General features: G+C 44.7%; 1 protein-coding gene across 2 annotated transcripts in view; it reads left to right on the forward strand.

Annotated features, from left to right (window-relative positions):
• Positions 1–19,389, forward strand: part of rabgap1l (RAB GTPase activating protein 1-like) — a 93,236-nt gene that overhangs the window by 59,381 nt on the left and 14,466 nt on the right. For both annotated transcript variants that reach the window (XM_085376391.1, XM_085376392.1), the window contains exons 15-19: positions 610–684; positions 1,937–2,062; positions 5,077–5,220; positions 10,824–10,865; positions 15,859–15,987. In XM_085376391.1, the coding sequence (XP_085232517.1) occupies positions 610–684; positions 1,937–2,062; positions 5,077–5,220; positions 10,824–10,865; positions 15,859–15,987 (516 nt within the window). The remainder of the gene's footprint in view (positions 1–609; positions 685–1,936; positions 2,063–5,076; positions 5,221–10,823; positions 10,866–15,858; positions 15,988–19,389) is intronic.

The following is a 19,389-nucleotide window of genomic DNA, read 5'->3' on the forward strand; positions in this document are numbered from 1 at the left end:
GTGGGTCCAAAATAAGTCAGCTTTTATTTAAAACAAACAGCTAGTTGTACTGTTAATGCTGATCGTCTCGTTACACAGCACTTTGGCCCCAAACCTCATACTCGCATCAAAGCTTAATGGCACTGTGCTACTGTTAAATGTGGCCTCAACGATGCAGATTTTTCGGCTCTAAGGGTTTTGCTCTGCCAGCTAATGAGTTTTCACAGGTAAATATTAGATTTTTCCTTTTAGATGCAAGAAAACATGGTAGATGTTAAAGCTCCAGAAAGAGCTGCACAAAGTCAGAACAGTGAAGTTGCATCCGACTCTGAAAACACTGAATCTGAATGCTGGAAGGTGATGTAGCACCAGACTGACGCTGGTGGCTCAGAACAATGTAAGCTGCTCCATAACACACTGGGCTTGTTCAGCTGTGGCTGATGAAGTTGTTTTATGGTTAATGCGAGCAGCAGGCTGCAGCACAGTACAAGAAATGATCTTAATAAAGGTTTTAACACTACGCTGTTGCATTTTGCATTTTAAGCAAACTGACTCAGATACTCGTGCTGCTGATGGGAGGAACCTAATGGAACTGGTTTCTGTCTTTTGTCATTTGCTGTTTTCCTGCAGGCCTACTCGGTCTACGATGAGGAAATTGGTTACTGCCAGGGTCAGTCGTTCCTCGCTGCTGTTCTCCTCTTACATGTAAGTAAACTTCTCATCCATCCATCAGCTGTTCACTGTACATCAGATGATCCAACGCACCAGTTAGCACTGTTTGCTAAACACATGCTTGTGCTCATGCATATTCATTTATGACTTTTACACAGACTCGTTGTGCATTTGCAAAAGAATTTGCCTGCAGTGTTTCTCCCTGGCTTTCAGAATAAAAGCTTTCTGTCGCTGCTTAAATGTAACCTTGATTCTCCTACATCTGCAGATGGCACTCAAACAAATGATCAAGGTTAACACGAGCAGCGTGCTCCTGCACCGAGACTTTACTGTCTCTACAAACAGTTTCCTGGCTTGTACAAAGTATAATAAAGCAGCAGGGTAATATAACACACTGAATGAGATGATGTGGATGAAGAGAAGGAGTGAGAGAATCGATTCCTTTCACACACACGTTCAAGGTCACAAATCCATGTTTATAGTACCTGCATGCTGTGTGTAAAGTGACTTTGTACAAATATTACCTCAAATTTGATGTGAGCAAGTTTTTAGAGGACACATGAAGGACAGACAGTGGAGTTGACACATGGGGTAAGAGAGCTGTGGAAGTTTGGTCAAAGTCCAAATGGCGAGGGCAGCAGAGGTTAAAGAGGAGTGAGATGTCGTGGGAGAGAGGAGTAGGGATGAGGTCGGAGAGATGTGCACAAGAGCTGCACGTTTGTTGAAGGCATGTGAAGGTGAGGAGCTGGCTGCAGAAGGAGGACACAAGGAAAAAGTTATAGAGGAGGAGAAGGCTGTAAAGATAAAGGGGACAGCAGCAGTGTAAGAAAGAGGGGTTACACAGGAGGAGGAGGAGGAGGCGGCGTGTAATAGAGGGAGGAGGGAGAGGTTATAGAGGAGATGTCAGGAATATTAATAGAGGCTCAGGTTTACCTGCAGGAGCCCATTCAGTCCCAAACACATACTGTCACTCTGATTAAATATCACCTCACAGTCTGTGAGAGCGTGCACGTGAAGGAGAGAAGCCGTGCACACACCGAGAGACGAGCACAGCGTTAAGCGTTCTCTCCTGCTCCTCGTCTTCACACATGCACACACATGAAACTTGTTTTAGTCGCATCTTCCACAGCTGCACTGTTTCCCTCCACTGTTAGGTGACGGCCATGTTTGAGTCTTCTCGAGGGAGCTGCTCTGTCCTTTTGTGTCAGCAGGAACACATTTCGGATATTTAGCTGTTGTCATTTTTCCAAAGTGTTGCTGATTGAGGTTATCCACATGATTTCAGATGCCCGAGGAGCAGGCCTTTTGTGTTTTGGTAAAAATCATGTATGAATATGGCCTGAGAGCTCTCTACAAGAACAACTTTGAAGATCTTCACTGCAAGTTCTACCAGCTGGAGAGGCTGATGCAGGTTAGTCGAGCAACCTTTTACATTTTTAAATCAATCAATGGGACCCCGACAGGAAGGACGGTCTGCATCACACTGCTTTCTGTTTGTAGGTTTAGTTTTGTCTGTCATGTTGCTGTTGTGCACGACCTGCTCCCTCATTCTGGGCTACTTTTTATTTGGAGCTTAATAAGCTTCACTTTGGACCGTAGTCGGTGAAATGAGTAAATATGAATTGGGTTAAGCTTCAGATTAAAGCATATATCAGTCTTGACTGTGTTTGGGAGTATTTTAAAAGCTGTTTTTGGAAAGTGGATTCACTTTGGGAGTCGTAGTCAGCTTGGACGTGATTGTTTTTACACAGGACTCAGGCCTACCTTCATTTTTTACAAATCAAGGACAGTTTGCTGCTGATTACGAGCTCTGTTAGAGCTGCGAGTCACCTAGCATGCGGGAATAGCTCTTTCCACTTAGTTGCCTTTGTTGTCTTTGGTCATTTGCAACACATTTTTTGATCTCACTACTTAGTTGCAGAAATTTGAATGATTGTGGCTCAGAGGCCGTGCAGTTACAGCTCGACATTAAAATCGATCCCATCTGTCTGCTTCTTGACTTAAATGCCATGAAGTTCACTTGTGATACAGACCAGTCTCAAGGACCATTCATTTACACTAGATTTCATTTTCCAGCATTGGTACTTTCCTCATAATGGAGCTGTTTAATAATTACTGATTAAATGCATGAACCAGTGCACTAAACAGAAAAAGACTTTAACTCGGTAAGTTTGAGTCTACTCGTGCTTTAGAAGACGTAGCCAGTTATTGTGTCATATTTGGACTGTAACATGTTGCCTTGTTGACGCCTGTCTTTCATTAAAACAAAAAAATCTATATTTCAGAGTTGAGCATAGATTTGCAGCCTGTGTAGGCTTTTTCTCCTTTGAGGATAATGAGTGCTGATGTCCCATCCCACTCAGGTATTACAACCTAAATCCACCGAGTTGATCTTGGCGCCTAAATCCGTCCTGCCTCTGCTAGCAGTCGCCCGTCAGCATGAAGACAGTTGGTTTAGTGCAATCACATTAGCTCAGTGCAATGATACCATCTGATAATATAGAGTACCGTATTCTCCGCACTATAAGGTGCACTTAAAATCCTTTAATTTTCTCAAAAATCGACAGTGCGCCTTATAATAATAAGATAATAAGAATTATCCAGATTATTTTAAAAAAAGATATTGTGCTTGATAAAACTAAAGACATTGCAAATGAATTTAATGATTTCTTTGTAAATGTTGGCTTTAATTTAGCAAAAGAAATTCCAGAGTCAAGAAATAATAATGACCTAAATAAACATATTACTCAGAATGTGTCCTCCATGTTTATTGGTGCTGCAACTCATAGAGAAATAATTAACATTGTGAAGACATTTAAAAATAAAAAGTCCACTGACTGTTTTGGTATTGACATAATATTAGTTAAAAGTATTATAGAATGTATAGTGCAACCTTTCGCATACATTTGTAATCTGTCCTTTCCGAACTGGTGTGTTTCCCTCACAAGTGAAAATAGCAAAAGTTATTCCAATCCATAAAAACAGAGAGATGTCAGTTTACCAATTATAGGCCAATATCACTACTCCCACAGTTCTCAAAAATTTTAGAAAAGTTATTTGTTAATAGACTTGATAAGTATATTGAGAAGCATAATCTCCTAAGTGATAACCAATATGGCTTTAGAGTGAAAAGGTCCACTTCGATGGCAGTGATGGAACTTGTTGAAGGGATATCTAATGCTATAGATAATAAGGAATATACTGAATCTGGGTCCTAAACTCTGTCAACTTCAGGTCCCAAAGTCAAACAAATGCTGTGGCATCACTGTGAGTTAAAAACTGTCTAAATCCTTTCATCTTTAATAAAATGATCAGCGTTGCTGCTTTACCAGGTGTAACAATTAAGTTTAACATCCAGGCATCCATGAAAACAGAATTTATTACATTTAACAGAGTTAGAAGTTAGCAGGAAGTTAGCTCACTAGCTTCCACCTAAACATGATATAGCATGTTCTGACTGAGAGATTTCTGAAAAATTCAAACGTACAGCTCTGCTATCACTTCCAACATAAATGAAGACAGGAAACTAAACAGCAGTGACATTTGTAGGGTTACTGAAGTTGGGCTAGCTGCTATATAATGATGTGCTACGTGACCGCTAGCAACACAGCTATGTTAGCACAACATTAGCATAGTGAAGCTGGAGGATGAACGCTAACTTTTTTCCACTTGATAAAAGTTAACGTGAAGGTTCCTGATGGTTAGAGACAAATGCAATCGCATGGCAGGATGCTGTAAACGGACCAAACTTCAGTCAGAAGAACAACTGAGATAATCCATCCACAATACGAGGTTAGTCATTAATATAGTGCAACAACATGGGAATAGAGCAGCTGCAGAGAATTCAACATTAATGAATCAATGTTACTGAAGTGGAGGAAGCAAGAAGAATGAGCTGAGTAAAGTTTGACTTATCTGACTGTTTTGTTTTGATTAATGCGCCTTATGGTCCGAAAAATACATTATGATGTCAGATATAAGTGTTGTCCAATGAACTCTGTGGTTCACTGTATGTGCTCGAACACTCAAAGCTAAAAGTAACTGGAACAAAGGTTGTAAAAACACTAAGAACACAAATAAAATACATTTATTTTAGTGTCTTTAGATTTTTAACTGTATGATTGTATTTTTTCTGTACAACATTAAAAACATGTCTAATGTCAAACCAATCTCCTGGTCTGTTTGGCAGCTGTGATATAATACTGTATTATGTTATGTGTCTTTTTAAAATGTATTTATTTATTTAGTTTTTTCTTAGTTGTGGGTCTCTTGGGAGAGATTATCATCTCAGTGAGACAGCATGATTTAATAAAACAGGAGCAAAAATGAAATAATGTAAAATTGAAATGACAAGCAGAGCCACATCTTTATCTGTTTGTAAGTGCTGTTTTATCTCACAAGTTCCCCTTTTTGCTTCTCCTACAGGAGCAACTTCCAGATCTGTGGTCCCACTTCCAAAACCTGAACCTGGAGGCACACATGTACGCCTCCCAGTGGTTCCTAACGCTCTTCACCGCCAAATTCCCCCTGTGCATGGTTTTTCACATCACCGACCTGCTGCTCTGCGAGGTAACGTCAGTGCACTTGTTATACTGATTACATGGGGAGAGGGCTTTAGTCTACATTGTCCAGAGTCCAGTAAGGCGATGCTCAACTGTCTGGAAACAGGAAATCAGTTGAAAGTGGATAGAAAGGCGGTTACGAGGGGTCAGGAGAAGGGTATTAGAGGAGAGGGTTGGATGTCCACAAAGACTGCTGAAAACAGCTCTTCTAAAAATGCCTGGCTTCATTGCTGTGATGTGGAAAATGCTCAGAAGTAATGTATGCTGCAAGTTCTGCTAGCTCCACAGAAATATATTCCTCCAAGCAGTTTTTATTACCCCTCAGCCCTCAGCCGGCAGGTGTGTTGTCAGATAATACCCGTCGATCATTAATCGTTAATAAGCAGAGTGACGGGGCTCTGGGACCCTTAGCTCCCTATTGTAAGGCAAATGTTAAAAACCTCAATGTGCACCTTGATGGTTCCTTTAAACTGTGTGAACCAAGGTAAAGCCACACCTTCCAGCTGATGTCTTTGGACGTGTTATTCATGTGTTCATTACTTGCCGACTGGACTACTGCAGTTCTCTGTATCTGGTTTGGACCAAGCCTCTCTTTACCGTCTCCAGTTGGTCCAAAATGCAGCTGCTCGACTGCGACTGGCACTAAAGTGAAGGAGCCTGTAACCCCGGTGTTGGCCTCTCCACACTGACTTCCTGTTCTTTACACGATCCAATTTAAAATCGTAATTTTTGTTTAAAATCACTGAACGGCCGAGCCCCTTCTCACCGGTCTGAGCTCCTGTTTGTTTGTCCAAACTAACCTTAACTATTCCACGGCCTGCTCTGTGGCAGGTCCCAGACTCTGGAATAGTCTTCCTCCTGATATTAGATCTGCACAAAAAAAAGCTTTGGCACATGGACAAAGATCCCTGAGATATCTAGTGAAGCCAAATAATTGGCTTTTGTGGTCACTTCAAATGTATAAAGAAATTACGGAAATACAGTTCATCATGATATGTGTAGAGATGATTTTGTACAAACGGGGTAAGAAGACATTTTCATACAATACTAAGAGGATATGACATATGGGGGAAAAAAGTGCAACATCTTAATGAGATAAAAGATAAATCACCTTTCTGTCTCGCAGATCTGCTTTTAACTCGCGCTGACCTAAACAGTTTGGTTTTAGTTGTTATTTTATTCATTTTTCTATATTTTGCTGCTTCATTGTTGTTTGTTTATTGTAGTGGTATTTTACATTGTAAGCACTTTGTGCAGCATGGCCTGTTGGTAGTGTGCTGTATAAATAAACTGGACCTTGACCCTTTAAAAAAACCAAACAAAAACAGCAAGTGCTGTGCTATGAAGGAGAGTCACACGATGTTGCCAAGCTGCTGGTGCTTTTACCGCCGTGCAAATCCAAATCAGTTTCCACGAGCCCTTCTGGAATGTGAAAGGAGACTAGAGTAGTGAGGGAGGAGTCGGCGAGCCCAAACTACACTTCCCGGTTATCAGTGGCCACAAGTAAAGGGCACACAGCATCGATGCTTCTGCTCAGGCCTTTTAGGGTCGATGCTATCAATGATCTAATATCATCAGGGCCACCTGACCTAATACCGATCGATGAGCAAGTCACTTATCATCTTACAAAATCTGCGTGACAGAAGAAGCGTTATTCCCAGAAATAACGGGCGTCACTGAGGAGCTTTATATGATACGTTTCAGATATGTATATATCGAAAAATATATATTTCAGAGTTAAGTTGACGAATAAACCCCACACACTGCCAAACAGTCTTGGATGTGGTTCTATAGTACAATATAATCCCGTGTCGTCTCATGGCACATTACATGGTAAGTTAACGATGGCGATTTCACCCCTGAGAATGCACTTGGCATCGGCGGGGAGGAGAAGCTCCCTTTTTGCAGAAGGAACCCCTGACACAACCAGGCTAAGGTTGGGCAGCCATCTGCCTCGACTGGTTGAGTGAGAGGAAAGCTGAGAGAGAGAAGCGGAGCACTGAGCATCAACAAACAGTGAACAGACTTGTGGGCCAGTATCCATAGATCAGACACATTCAGCTCTGGAGACTCCTGCAGAAGAGCTGCAGAGAAACTAGGAAACTGAGACGAAGAGAGGGGATAATGTGCTGTTCCGTTCAGTGTTTCAGTCATTTACACAAAATATCTGCTGAGTTCCTGCCCCAAGTGGAGGAGTTCAAGTATCTCGGGGTCTTGTTCGCGAGTGATGGGAGAAGGGAGCCGGAGATCGACAGACGGATTGGTGCGGCGGCTGCAGTGATGCGGACGCTGCACCGGTCCGTCGTGGTGAAGAGGGAGCTGAGTGTAAAAGCGAAGCTCTCAATTTACCGGTCGATCTACGTCCCTACCCTCACCTATGGCCACGAGCTGTGGGTAGTGACCGAAAGAACGAGATCGCGGATACAAGCGGCAGAAATGAGCTTCCTCCGAAGGGTGGCTGGCCTCTCCCTTAGAGATAGGGTGAGAAGTTCGGCCATCCGGGAGGGGCTCAGAGTAGAGCAGCTGCTGCTCCACATCGAAAGGAGCCAGCTGAGGTGGTTCGGGCATCTGACAAGGATGCCCCCTGGGCGCCTCCTGGGTGAGGTGTTCCAGGCATGTCCCACCGGGAGGAGGCCCCGGGGCAGACCCAGGACACGCTGGAGAGATTATATCTCTCGGCTGGCCTGGGAACGCCTTGGTGTTCCCCCCGACAAGCTGGAGGAGGTGGCTGGGGAGAGGGAGGTCTGGGCCTCTTTGCTTAGGCTGCTGCCCCCACGACCCGGCCCCGGGCAAAGCGGATGAAGATGGATGGATGGATCTGAATACCAGAAAGACAAATATTGGGCAAAGTACTACACGGTGGCCCCCCAGGGGATCTTGTGGGCGGTGTAGCAGGACTACGGGGTACGTGGCCAACAACGGTGGGTCATTGTTATGAACTGTCGGTCCTTTAACAGAGCGGTGTTCCCGTCCTTGGCAAAAAGTCAAATCGGTTTTCAGCGGGTCGTGGACTCTGGAGTTTCGTCTCATCTCCACTCCTGTTTGTGATGATGTTCTTTAAGCTTCATCAGAACATGGCCCTGCACGTACACTGAGGTGGTTTGCAGCTGAGGGTGAACCAACGATACAGGTTAGGACCCCAACCCCCGGGCCATGGACCGGTACCGGTCCATTTTTAAAAAAATCGTTTTTATCGTTAACTCTGTTTCCCTGGGTCTTTTCCAGGATGTAGTTGTGCGTCTTATTTTGAAAGAAATATTTACACGTTACCATAGTGACCAGAGAGCGTTAAGGGGCAGAGAGGAGGATGTTACTCTCAGCGTTGTTGGCGCTTTTCAGGAGGACGCTGCTAATAAAGTTACACAATTACACAGTGAATTTGCATTTGTTATTACATTTACAAAATAGCACAGTTTTTGTCGTGGTCGTATCATTTTATTTTGTTGTATTTATCCGCCACACCTTAAAGGCCGGTCCGTGAAGATATTGTCTGACATTAAACCGTCCGTGGCACAAAAAAGGTTGGGGAGCGCTGGATTAGGGGACTGATGTAGCTGCCATAGACTTGGTGGAACCAGAAATACAATGGGGGCCATGTAATGTTTCAGCCTACGCACAAGGCTGCATGGGGCCGATAACAAAGCCCTGAGGAACACCTGATCTAATGCATGCAGATCCTAATGAACTGCTCATGTCATTCAGTAAGTGTGCAGCGAGTATGACCTGCTGTGTCACATTCTGACTTTTAACACAAAGTAACCTTATCAGTTACCAACGCCATCGTCCTTGGTTACAATTTGACTTAATGACTCTATTTTAAAAATAAAAGTACATAAAGACGGTGGGATTTTAGTGTTTTCATTCCTAATGCTTTGACCGACTGTCTCACTGTAATTGCATCAAATGCAAAATCAACTTTCTTCCATCCTCCTCCCTCTCTGCCTTCCTTCCTTCTTCCCTTCCTTTTTTTCCAGTCTCCCCTTTCCTGCCTCCCAGTTAGCCTCAGGCAGAACAATTAAAAGTTTCCCAAGTCTTTCTCACCCATTGAGCCGCATGATGACAATCTGCCTGTTAAAGCAGCATTGTGATATTATGCTCCCCCCTCATCCTTTTCACCATCTCGCACTCCTCTCTTCTTTCCATTATCTTTTTCTTGTATTGTCATTTTGTTTGTTGCACTCACACTTTGTCATTTCCTGAAACTTTTCTGTGGTGTTTTTTTTATATCTTTGTTTTCTTGCTCTCTTTTTCTTTCTGTTTGTATGTAAACCTGTAAGTACGTCGCTGTTTTAAAGCAGGACAAACTCTTTGTTCTTTTGTTTCACTCTGACAATCTTCTTCTTTGTGATTGTTCCTCGTCACTGTCAGACCCTCATTGTTAATCACTCTCTTTGTCTCAGCTGCTGTCTTTATTTGATGGTCTCCTTAGAAATGTATGCTGATCATTCCCCTCGCTCTATATCTATAATCTCTCTAGATATAGATAGATAGATCTTCTCTCCCCAGTTTAGTATCTCCCCGTCTATGGATGTTTCTCTCTTGTCCCTGCTTGAACACACAGTTCGAGATAATCTCTCCTCCCAAACACGCCATTGCTCATGCCTCAGCACTCTAGCGCCATCTTGAGGCCTGCACAGATAGGTGTGTGGAGGCAGAGCTCCCCCTCTTTTCTCTTTCTTCAGATATTTTTAGAGCTGCTCAGATATTTTTAGCTCTGTTGCCATGTGAACTGGTTGTCACAGAGACCAAGGAGATGGGTGTTCCCATGCAGAGTTTGCATTCGCATTACATTTTCTTTCTTTTGGTCAAAATTACAAGCACTGTATGAAGAAATGGTCGAAATAATACAACAAAATATGCACATTATATATAAAAGAAAGGGGCGTTTGTTTTTAAGCAGCACTCTGCGCCTCTGGATTGGCTCTACCCTGTGAAGCTTGTATTTCGGTTTCTTTGTGCTGCAGCTGCAGAATCATTCGTAGAGTACTCATCAGACGATAAAAGGAAATTTGTGTTTCCTACAAATTTTATGCTGAACTGAAAGGTGCTCTGTGGCATCGCTAAATAAATACTGATAAGCTAATTGTAAAAGACCATGTTCAGCTCACACATCTGCTCGTCTGTGAAAATATTTATAAAGTTGTGTTGGCGCTCCTTGATTGATAGTAAAACAGCAGAAGCTTGTCACACAGTAGATATTTGTTTCTGTTTGATCCTGTAATTGCATGTCCAGCATCGCTATGATGAACAGTTAAACTGTACTTGTGCTTGTGAACAGAGCATCCATCACTGTGATCGTGTGTTTATAAAGGTGTGGGTATGAAAAATAGAAAATAAGAAGCTGAGGTTATCCTGACCTGAGCAAAAGCTGAGAAGTGGAGCCGACGGTTTCTTTTTGTTTACTGTGGCAGTGATTCTTGCAGAACTCGAGATTGAAGTATTGTTTCAGAAAAATGTGACTCTGTTCGCTGTTTGCAGATTTTCATTTTTACAGCTCCAAAGTACAGCATCAAGTTTAAAATTGCTAAAGTGGCTTTTAACAACGACACATGCAAATGAATGTAGCTGTTTCTATTGTTTCTGTTTTCACAAATAGTTCTTCTCTTTCAGGGACTGAACATCATCTTCAACGTAGCCCTCGCCCTGCTCAAGGTTAGTCCTCACTTTCTTTGTACATCTGTGTTTAAATCAGTCTCTGCACATGTAGGAAGCCCAAAGTGCAAATCAAAGCACATGCAGGCCGGATTGCAACAAGAGGCATTTGTTTACATCTGTCCCCTCCTAGTGGTCAAATCACAAACTGCATCTGGAAGAGAGGAAGCTGGTTGCATTAGTTGCATACACTTCATGTGGTTTGTCCATAGAAAGCAAATGGTTAGTCTCGAGACAACAGTCTCTGCCGTCGTGTCCTTGGGTAAGACGCTTCACCTACCACCTACTGGTGTTGGTCAGAGGGGTCGATGGTGCGATATGGCAGCCTCGCTTCTGTCAGTCTGCCCCAGGGCAGCTGTGGCTACAGCTGTAGCTGTCTCCACCAGTGTGTGAATGTGAGAGTGAATGAATAGTGGCATTGTAAAGCGCTTTGAGGGCCCCGAAAAGCGCTATATAAATGCAATCCATTATTATTATTATTATTATTATTATTATTATTATTATTATTATTATTGAGTTCTTACAGTAAAGGCTGCAGATTTGACAGAGGAGAAAAACCACACTGAGCTAAACAATTTGTGGTCATTTGAAATGTAGCAGAGTTTTAGATGAGCTGTTGATGCTTTTGTATTTTATCGGATGGGTTGGTTTGATTCATTCATTCATTGGTTTACCAGAGACGGGGTGAGATGCAGTTGGCTTGAGTGTCATGGAGTCCATGGGTGAAAAATGTAAGGATATTCCAGATTTAAAAAAACAAGAGAGAAGAAAAGCTGCAGGTTTTCTTCAACAGCACGATCGACAGTGTTTGTGTAATCACACTTACTGCCAGAAGGGGGAGACAAAAGTTACATATTTAATCATTTTCGTTCTCAATCACAGGAACCAGACGGCTGGGTCACAGACTGTCCACGTACAGACCAGGAAACTGTTTGTCTTTGATTTAAGGGATTAGTATTATTACCTAGTATGCTAGTTAATAACATGTTTGGTTGATTTTAAATTGGTTAAAATTTGGGGCTTCTTTTTTTATTTTTTGCTTTTTTAAATACCAAATGGTTTGCATGTTTTTGTTGTCCAAGCACAGGGGTGAAGAATTACTACTTGTTGTTATTTTCTCTGTTTGTGGTGGGATAGATCAGTGAGTTTTGGTGGGATGACTGTGTCATAGAGCACGCCTGTGTCTGGCTGTTCAGTGTGGGCAGTAATTTGATGGGACCTCCTCTGTTCTCAGTACTGTTCAGGTACAAGTTTTTCATTTTGTGACAACAAATCTCTGTTAGCTGGCTCGTAATTACACTGGCTGACAGTTTCCAGGTAAACAGATGAAGTCTGGCATAAACAGCCTCACCTTCTTTCCTCTTTTTTACACAGCCGGAGTGTGAAAGGGCTGAATTTTACACAAGCGTGTGATAAAATGATGGAACAACCAGGAAAGTTTTCTCTCTTTTCTTTATCTTTCCTGTGATCCCAGAAGAAACTTCATGGCTGCGTTTGAACTTCTTATGCCATGATCAATATTTTACTTTTACCGATTAGTTACCCGTGTTTATTATCGATCAGTCCACACAAACGAATAAGGTCTGCATTTAAAATACTAGAATAAATAAATTAACTTGCACTCATATAGTTGAATAACAATAATAACAATGATTATGATGACAGTAATAAGAAGCTTTCAGATACTAATGAGGCAATGGCTGTGCTTTTATTTTTTCTCTGGTTAAAATTAAGGATGGCTGGTTTCTGAAAAGCCCTCCTCCTCTGTGTGCTGGTCATCAGTTATTCTGTGTCAGAGAGAAAGATGCAGTGGATACGATGGTTGGAAATGGAGAACAAACGAGGATGTGAGGAGGGAGGAGTGTGGTAGGGGCTTCCACTGCCTCTTTCTAATTGGCCGGGCATGACGGCATTCTCCCCAGAGGCTCCCTCCTCCTCCCTCCATCCATCCTGCACTCTTCCTCGCTCTCATCACCCCTCCCTCCATCTGTGTTCGCCTCCCTCCCTCCCTCTCCGGCTTAGTCGCCACATCCACATCACAGCAGGGGCATAAGAGATAACGTTAGCGATCTGGACCTGAAGGAGAAAAGCTGTGTGTGTCTGTGATTTTATGTTTTGCTCTTTTTGCTCTTTATCCTTTCCTGCCGTGGATGCCTGCTCGGAGCCTTTACTTTCACTCACTTCCTCGTTCCCCATCTTCTTTACCTCCTGCTCCACTACCTCTACCTCCTCCTTTTCTCTGGTTGGATATGTATCTGTCCAACACGCTACCTCCGTCCACCAGCCAGACCTCTGCAACGGAGCCGCCCCTGCTACTGATAGCTATTAGCTCCTAGCATCACAAGTACAGAGAGGTTGAGGGTTGGAAACACTGTGGCGTGGCTTCATTGCGTTGCCTGGTCCCAGCTGCTGGCCAAGGCAGAGACTCCTGCAGATCCAACACCCACTCGTACCCTCGTTCAGTGAGTCGGTGCTGTTCAGAGCAACGAGAAAGGACTTTCTACCTAAAGGAGGCAGCTCCTGAGCTCAAAAATCTACTGACAAATACAGACCGGATGCACGGCTGCTCCTGCTGATAGAAATCTGCTGAGGGCAGAAGCAGGAGTCCAGGCTCGCGCTGTGAACTAGGCTGCTGCTTGCTGTGGTTTGGATTTGTGCAGAATTGAAAGTCTTACACCGGTGAAGAGCTGAAGGAGGCTGTCGTCACACACTTTCTGTTCTGTTCCATTTTTCCATCTTGGTTTTCATGCATCACTGGTTTGCGTGTGAGTCAGTGAGTTCAGCATCCGCTCAGCCGTACTCTAACTCAAACACGCAGCGCATCGTCTCCTGCGGGCGCAAACGCGCCACGTTCCAAACGGACCACATCTCGTCCTTTTCTGCTTTTTCGCTAGGACCGCCTGTCCAGGCGTGGAGGGCACACAAAGAGATCAGTGCTGTTTATTTCACGGTCATTTCAGAGAAATCAGACCTCGGCGAAGCTCCATTTGCAAAGTGGGTACAAACGTATCGACTGCTTTGATGTGTCATCGCTCACGCGCTGAGCCTCGAGCATTAAGGCCACGCCGCCGTGCAGCCGGAGCCAGATTTTCTCCGTGTCTTTGAAGTCAGCGAAGGGAAAAATACAAAAAGGTGGCGTTCTTATCCAGTGCCGCCGTTTGCTGGAGAAGCACCCCACGTGTTGAGCAGCTTTGTTGCCAGGCAACAGTACGCTGGATTGGAATTGGTTAGAGGGAGTTTGCCTGGGGAAGAAGATGAGAGTGGGTCGTGTGATTGGGTTTCAAAGCAAGTCTGGCAGGTAGCTGAAAGACTCAGCATTATGTGGAAAGCAGCGCCAACACATCGTTTCCTGACTGTGATTGCGTCGCACCGGAGGGCCGGCGCCGGGCTCTGACAGTGGTACAAGCTGAGCGGCCTCCGCCAACGTCTTGTCCACGTGTTGATAGTCTGCGTTGCCCGGATGAACTGGATCGATCTGAACGTCACGTGTCCTGGACGTCGAAGCGCTGGCTGCCGAGTTGCTGTGTTTCATTGAGCTCGTCTTCCATTCGTTTCCACCTGCCCTCCTGAACGCCGGGCTGCCACGGCGTGCAAATAGCAGCTGCTCTCTCCTCATTCACCAGAACCTCAACACTTTTTGACACTGAGCTGAGAACGGAGGTTCCCACGCTCCTCCTCGTCTACTCCAACAACACAGGAAACTCCTGGGCATCTAGACGACACGCTGGAGTCATCTTCCATCCTGGCCCCGGAGCGGGACCACCCCTCTCCCTCTCCCTCACCCTGTCCCACCCCACCTCCATCTCCTCCACGCTCTCCACCGCCCTCTCCTCCTCCTGTACCAGTCCTGACCCCACATTTGCCCCTTCCAGCTGTTTGCAAAGCAGTGGAAGATGGCGAGGGAAAGACGGAAGAGAGGGCCCACGGCAGTCAGGCCTCACCAGACTCTTTCTGCAGGGTCATGGACCTTCTTGGGATGGGACACCGGCTCTTCGTCCCCAGGCTGCTGGCGGTGAGAGAGCGATGCAGGGATGGAGTGGTGGTTGACTGTTAGACCAGTTAGACCAGAGTGTTTTTAATGGGGGAAGAGTTTGTGGGGAAATGGGAACGTGTGCCTTTTAAAATGCAGTCTCAGTTTATGAATTCATTTAGTAGTTGTATCTGTCGCTGTGATGCCTTGCTGGTCATGTTGCGTACATGCAGCTGACTGCTTGAAATTTCCTTTACAGCACGAGCTGTTTGTTTGCTGCCTGATGTCACCTCCACGTTTATTCCGTCTGCAGAAATGGAACAAAAAATAATCTTACAAGGAAAACGCTCTCTGATCTCAAAGCACACGCTCGACACAGATTCTGGTGTCTTTGCATCTTCTCACCACAGGGTGGCGGTATTGTTGTGTTATTAAATACTCTGTGATCTCTTTACCCCATAAAGATGATGTTCGACGCCTCGGTATGTGTCAGTAAACGCGTGGTTTGATGACCATTAGAATAGGAACTGGAAAAGAAAGCCGCTGAGTTTCGTGAGGACGTGTCACCTCTCGTCTCCCATCAGAGGCTTGAAAAATGACAGAAAAGAGCTTCAGTGGTCATTCCTATCAGGGATTTCAAGGGGTGAAGGGTTTAAATATGGGAGTTACAAATGGTTCTCATGCTGCTGCATAAACAAGGTGCTGAAGGAGGAGAGCAGCATGGGATTAGCACAGCAGGACTCCGATGGACTGAGAGTTCTCAGCCTTTGCTTAGAGATGATTAAAAGTAACTGGCTGCACAGGAAATATCATTTTATAAAACTACAGTGTAACTATTGTTTTACAATAAGAGCTCTAACACGTAAGGGAATGCTTACAACAAGTTAAGTGTGTAACTACAGTTTTCTCTGTATTATCACTGGTTCTTAGTCTTTGAGTATAAAACTCTCATTAAGACGTTTGTGTCTCATTAATTATCCCTTGTTGTTCTCTCTCCTCCCACTCCTCCTCGTCTCCTTCCAGACGTCTAAAGAGGACCTGTTGCAGGCAGACTTCGAGGGGGCTCTCAAGTTTTTCAGAGTCCAGCTCCCCAAACGATACAGAGCTGCAGAGAACGCCCGAAGGCTCATGGAGCAGGCCTGCAACATCAAGGTAAGAGACAGTTGTGCAAGTGTGTACAAACACACAAGGCCTTTGCACATAATGCAAGGGTATTCATGTAAATCTTGTATCCACTGAGCCAGATGAGTCAGAGGTGCAGTTCTGGCTGCTGTATGTGGTTGTAGCCTGTGGTAGTCTGGACCACAGCAGCACCCGTGGTTTGTACACAGTGCACTCTCTCTCAGGTGGCCTGCAGCGGTATCGCACTCGCTGAGCTGCTTATTCATGTGCCACAGCAGGGTTACTCGTGTTTCACGTGCACCACGCTCTGCAGAGGTGAGCTGTGACTAAATGCTGTACTTTAAGGAACATTAGTGATTACGTTGTCTCATTCTGGGTATTGAAAGCCATCCTGAAATGTAAAAAGCATCACTCACTGTGAAGCAGGAAGGAACTGAGCCCTGTGCTGTCAGTCAGAACGCTCTAATGAAGTGATGTGCAGTAGGTGGAAGTATCTGGAGCACCAGGCCAGAGAGGTTAAACACAGTGCAGTTTCTGTACCATATACTTTTATCTTTGCTTCTTTAGTCTTCTGTAAAAGTCTTTATTGTGCATTTGTTTTCCTCTGCTCTGTGAATCCATCACCTACAACACGGTTTCTATGGATGGCGGTCCAGGCCGTGTTTTCCCTAAAATACTTCCTGATGCCGTTACGATCCTCCTACTGACCTTAAAGCGGCCGCTGGCATTCAGGGAATTTGCCGAGCTCACCAGAGACCAAAGAACGGTACACGGTGTGTGCGATGCTGTGTGTACTTGTGTCAGCGGTTTGTGTTACGACAGAGGAAGGAAGGAGAAAAAAGATGGAAGAGATAATCACCCACCCTCCTCTCCCCTGCGTCTCAGTGATACGTACTGTAATATTTTACATTTTCTTATCCCGAGCGAGTCGGCTCGAGGCCACGTTGATAAGATGCTGTTCTCTTATGATTCTCGTGTGCTTCTGTGTTTGTCGTCATACAGGATATCCTGTGTTGCGGCTCAGGAGTCTTCTGCATTGGTGGCTTTAGTAGTATTTTGGTTCTGTGCACCCACACAACCTGTTTACTTCAAAACTGGAGTAAATTTGAACAACTAAACAGCATAGACGTGTTCTGTGATACGAAGTGACTGTTAAACAGGCGTCGAGGGAAGGCTGTAAAAACTTTGACAGAGTGTGTGGTTCCCATCAGTGTCCCGATTCACATGTGAGGAGGAAGAGGAGTTATCATCTGTCTGAAAGGATGAGCAGAAACACTTTGCGCCTCGTTCTGCTCGTTCCTTCATCGTACCTCGCCGTTCTCTCGCTCCTGCGTTGTTTCTTGCGTTGACGAGCTGAGCACAGACTTTCTTTTTTTGGCACTTTGCTCAAACAAAAACACAAACTCACCGCCGTGATCGAACGAGCGTTTGTGCTTACTTTGGAATGTTAGGCTCACGGACTCGTTATCGTGCAGAACGTGCTGAAGTTGTTCACGTTGGCCTTACAGTTGAGACTGAAGATGGAAACGGAGAATTCAGCTTTTTGGGAGCAGTGAGGAACCAAAACATGAAAGTAGTGACTTATATCTGTGATATAAACGTCATAGCAGAGAAACTTTTCTCAGCCCTTCTCGAGTTGTTCCACATTTTCTTTTCCTCCCCGTGGACAGAGGTGTGAGCAGATTAACACAAAAAGGGCCTCAAAGAAAACCGTAAGAGGAGAAAGGAGTCTTGCTGCCCACTCCCACCAGCTGACCCACAGGTCACATGTTACACAAGCTTGAATATGTCACGTCACACACGCCACATGAAATCTCGTAACCGGGCATGCCAGGCCACGCTTGGTTATGCCAGTCGTGTCGAAAACCAAACCTTCCACTAATCTATGGACTTGTTACGCTCTCAGCCGTCCCACACGCTCACTGATGACTGTGACCGTCTGTTAGTCATGTTTCTAACAGGCGAGATCAAAGATGAGAGAAGGAAGCAGCCACTCTGAACATATCTGATTTTCCACTCATGAGAAGTTAAACCATTTGATATGTAAACGAAAGGCCGTTGGACCTAGTAGCCATCTTTGTGGGGACGACATGCTAGCACCGCTTTAGCTAATGGGCAGAACGGCCCCCCAGCACTTCTTTCTCTTCACCACCCCCCGTTCTACATATTTTCTGCCGACGTTTAAATCGGATCAACCAAATTCTATAAGCTGCTTAAAACGGGGAAAGAATTCACCGGCACCTCAGCTTGATGAACACAACGGGGTAGTAGGGTGGCTCAGCCTTTCTGGGGATCAGGAATTTACATTTCTAGCCTTCTTAAACGTTCATCGGAGCGCAGCTGGAGTTACTAAGAAAGCAAAACTTTAATGAACTGAGAGGAAGAGAGGAGAAGGCTGTGTTTGTGTAAAAGGGCAGAATCATTTATAGAGACAGCTGTAGCTTGTCAAAGAAAGGATGAGTGAAGAATTATTACGTTATTATTACATTATTATTACATTATAACCGTATTAAAGGGGTTTGTCTCGGTAAATAGTAAATGTAGCAGTTCACTGGAGCATGTGCACCTGAAGGTCCGTGTTTAGTGTTTGAATCCTTTAGCACAGCTGCTGTAGTGTTCAGGAAACGTTCTGCAGGCTCGTTGAAGGACCGTCGGAGCTCTTCTTTGGATGCTGGTCGCCTTTTTGTTCGGTTCTCTGTCAGGACGGTCCCACACTGCTTCAGTAATGCTGATGTCTGGGGAGGCCCATCCATGACTGGCAGCTTTCCACTGTGGCTGAAGTGCAGAAAAGCATGACAGAGCCTGTGGTTTTATGCTAAACTCCTGGGTGGATCACAAAGACCAACTTTGCCTACATAACCTGCCTCGTTACTGTGCAGCGTGTGGCTGCAGACTCACTACTGTGCTTTGTGCTGCCCAGCTCATGTCTGAGGGGACCGTCACAGTTATGCTGACGTTTCACGGCCTTTAAGGTGTCGCAGATAAATACAACAAAATAAAACCAGTACCACAAAAAGAAGATTTATTCCCAACACACAGGAAAAGACCCAGCAAAACTGAGTTAACAATAAAAACCCTGAAAAACATAAATGTCACACTCGAGCTTCAACTCTCACGGACCGGTACCAAACGACCCGCAGACCAGTACCGGGGGCTGGGGACCGCTGGTTATGTAATCAGGGAAAATGGAAACATCTGCACCACAGCAGTCCGGTCACTGGACCAGCCAAACCCATCGTTCCCATTGGTCAGCTCTGTTCGGTCTCATCCTCAGTGCCTTGGCGTCGGTTACTTATTCAGTTGGAGTGAAACGCAGACCCGTCTGTAGTCCTGGCTGGTTAGCTAGCAAATATTAACTTTTAACTACTTCATTTCACTTAAACTTTAACTTTGTTGACTTATAAAGGAGTGAAAGAGTAATTTGACACCAGG

The sequence above is a fragment of the Diplotaxodon limnothrissa genome, linkage group LG17, assembly GCF_057381915.1.
Source record: "Diplotaxodon limnothrissa isolate DT_005_m linkage group LG17, D_limnothrissa_male_GT1.1, whole genome shotgun sequence".
Classification (NCBI taxonomy): domain Eukaryota; kingdom Metazoa; phylum Chordata; class Actinopteri; order Cichliformes; family Cichlidae; genus Diplotaxodon; species Diplotaxodon limnothrissa.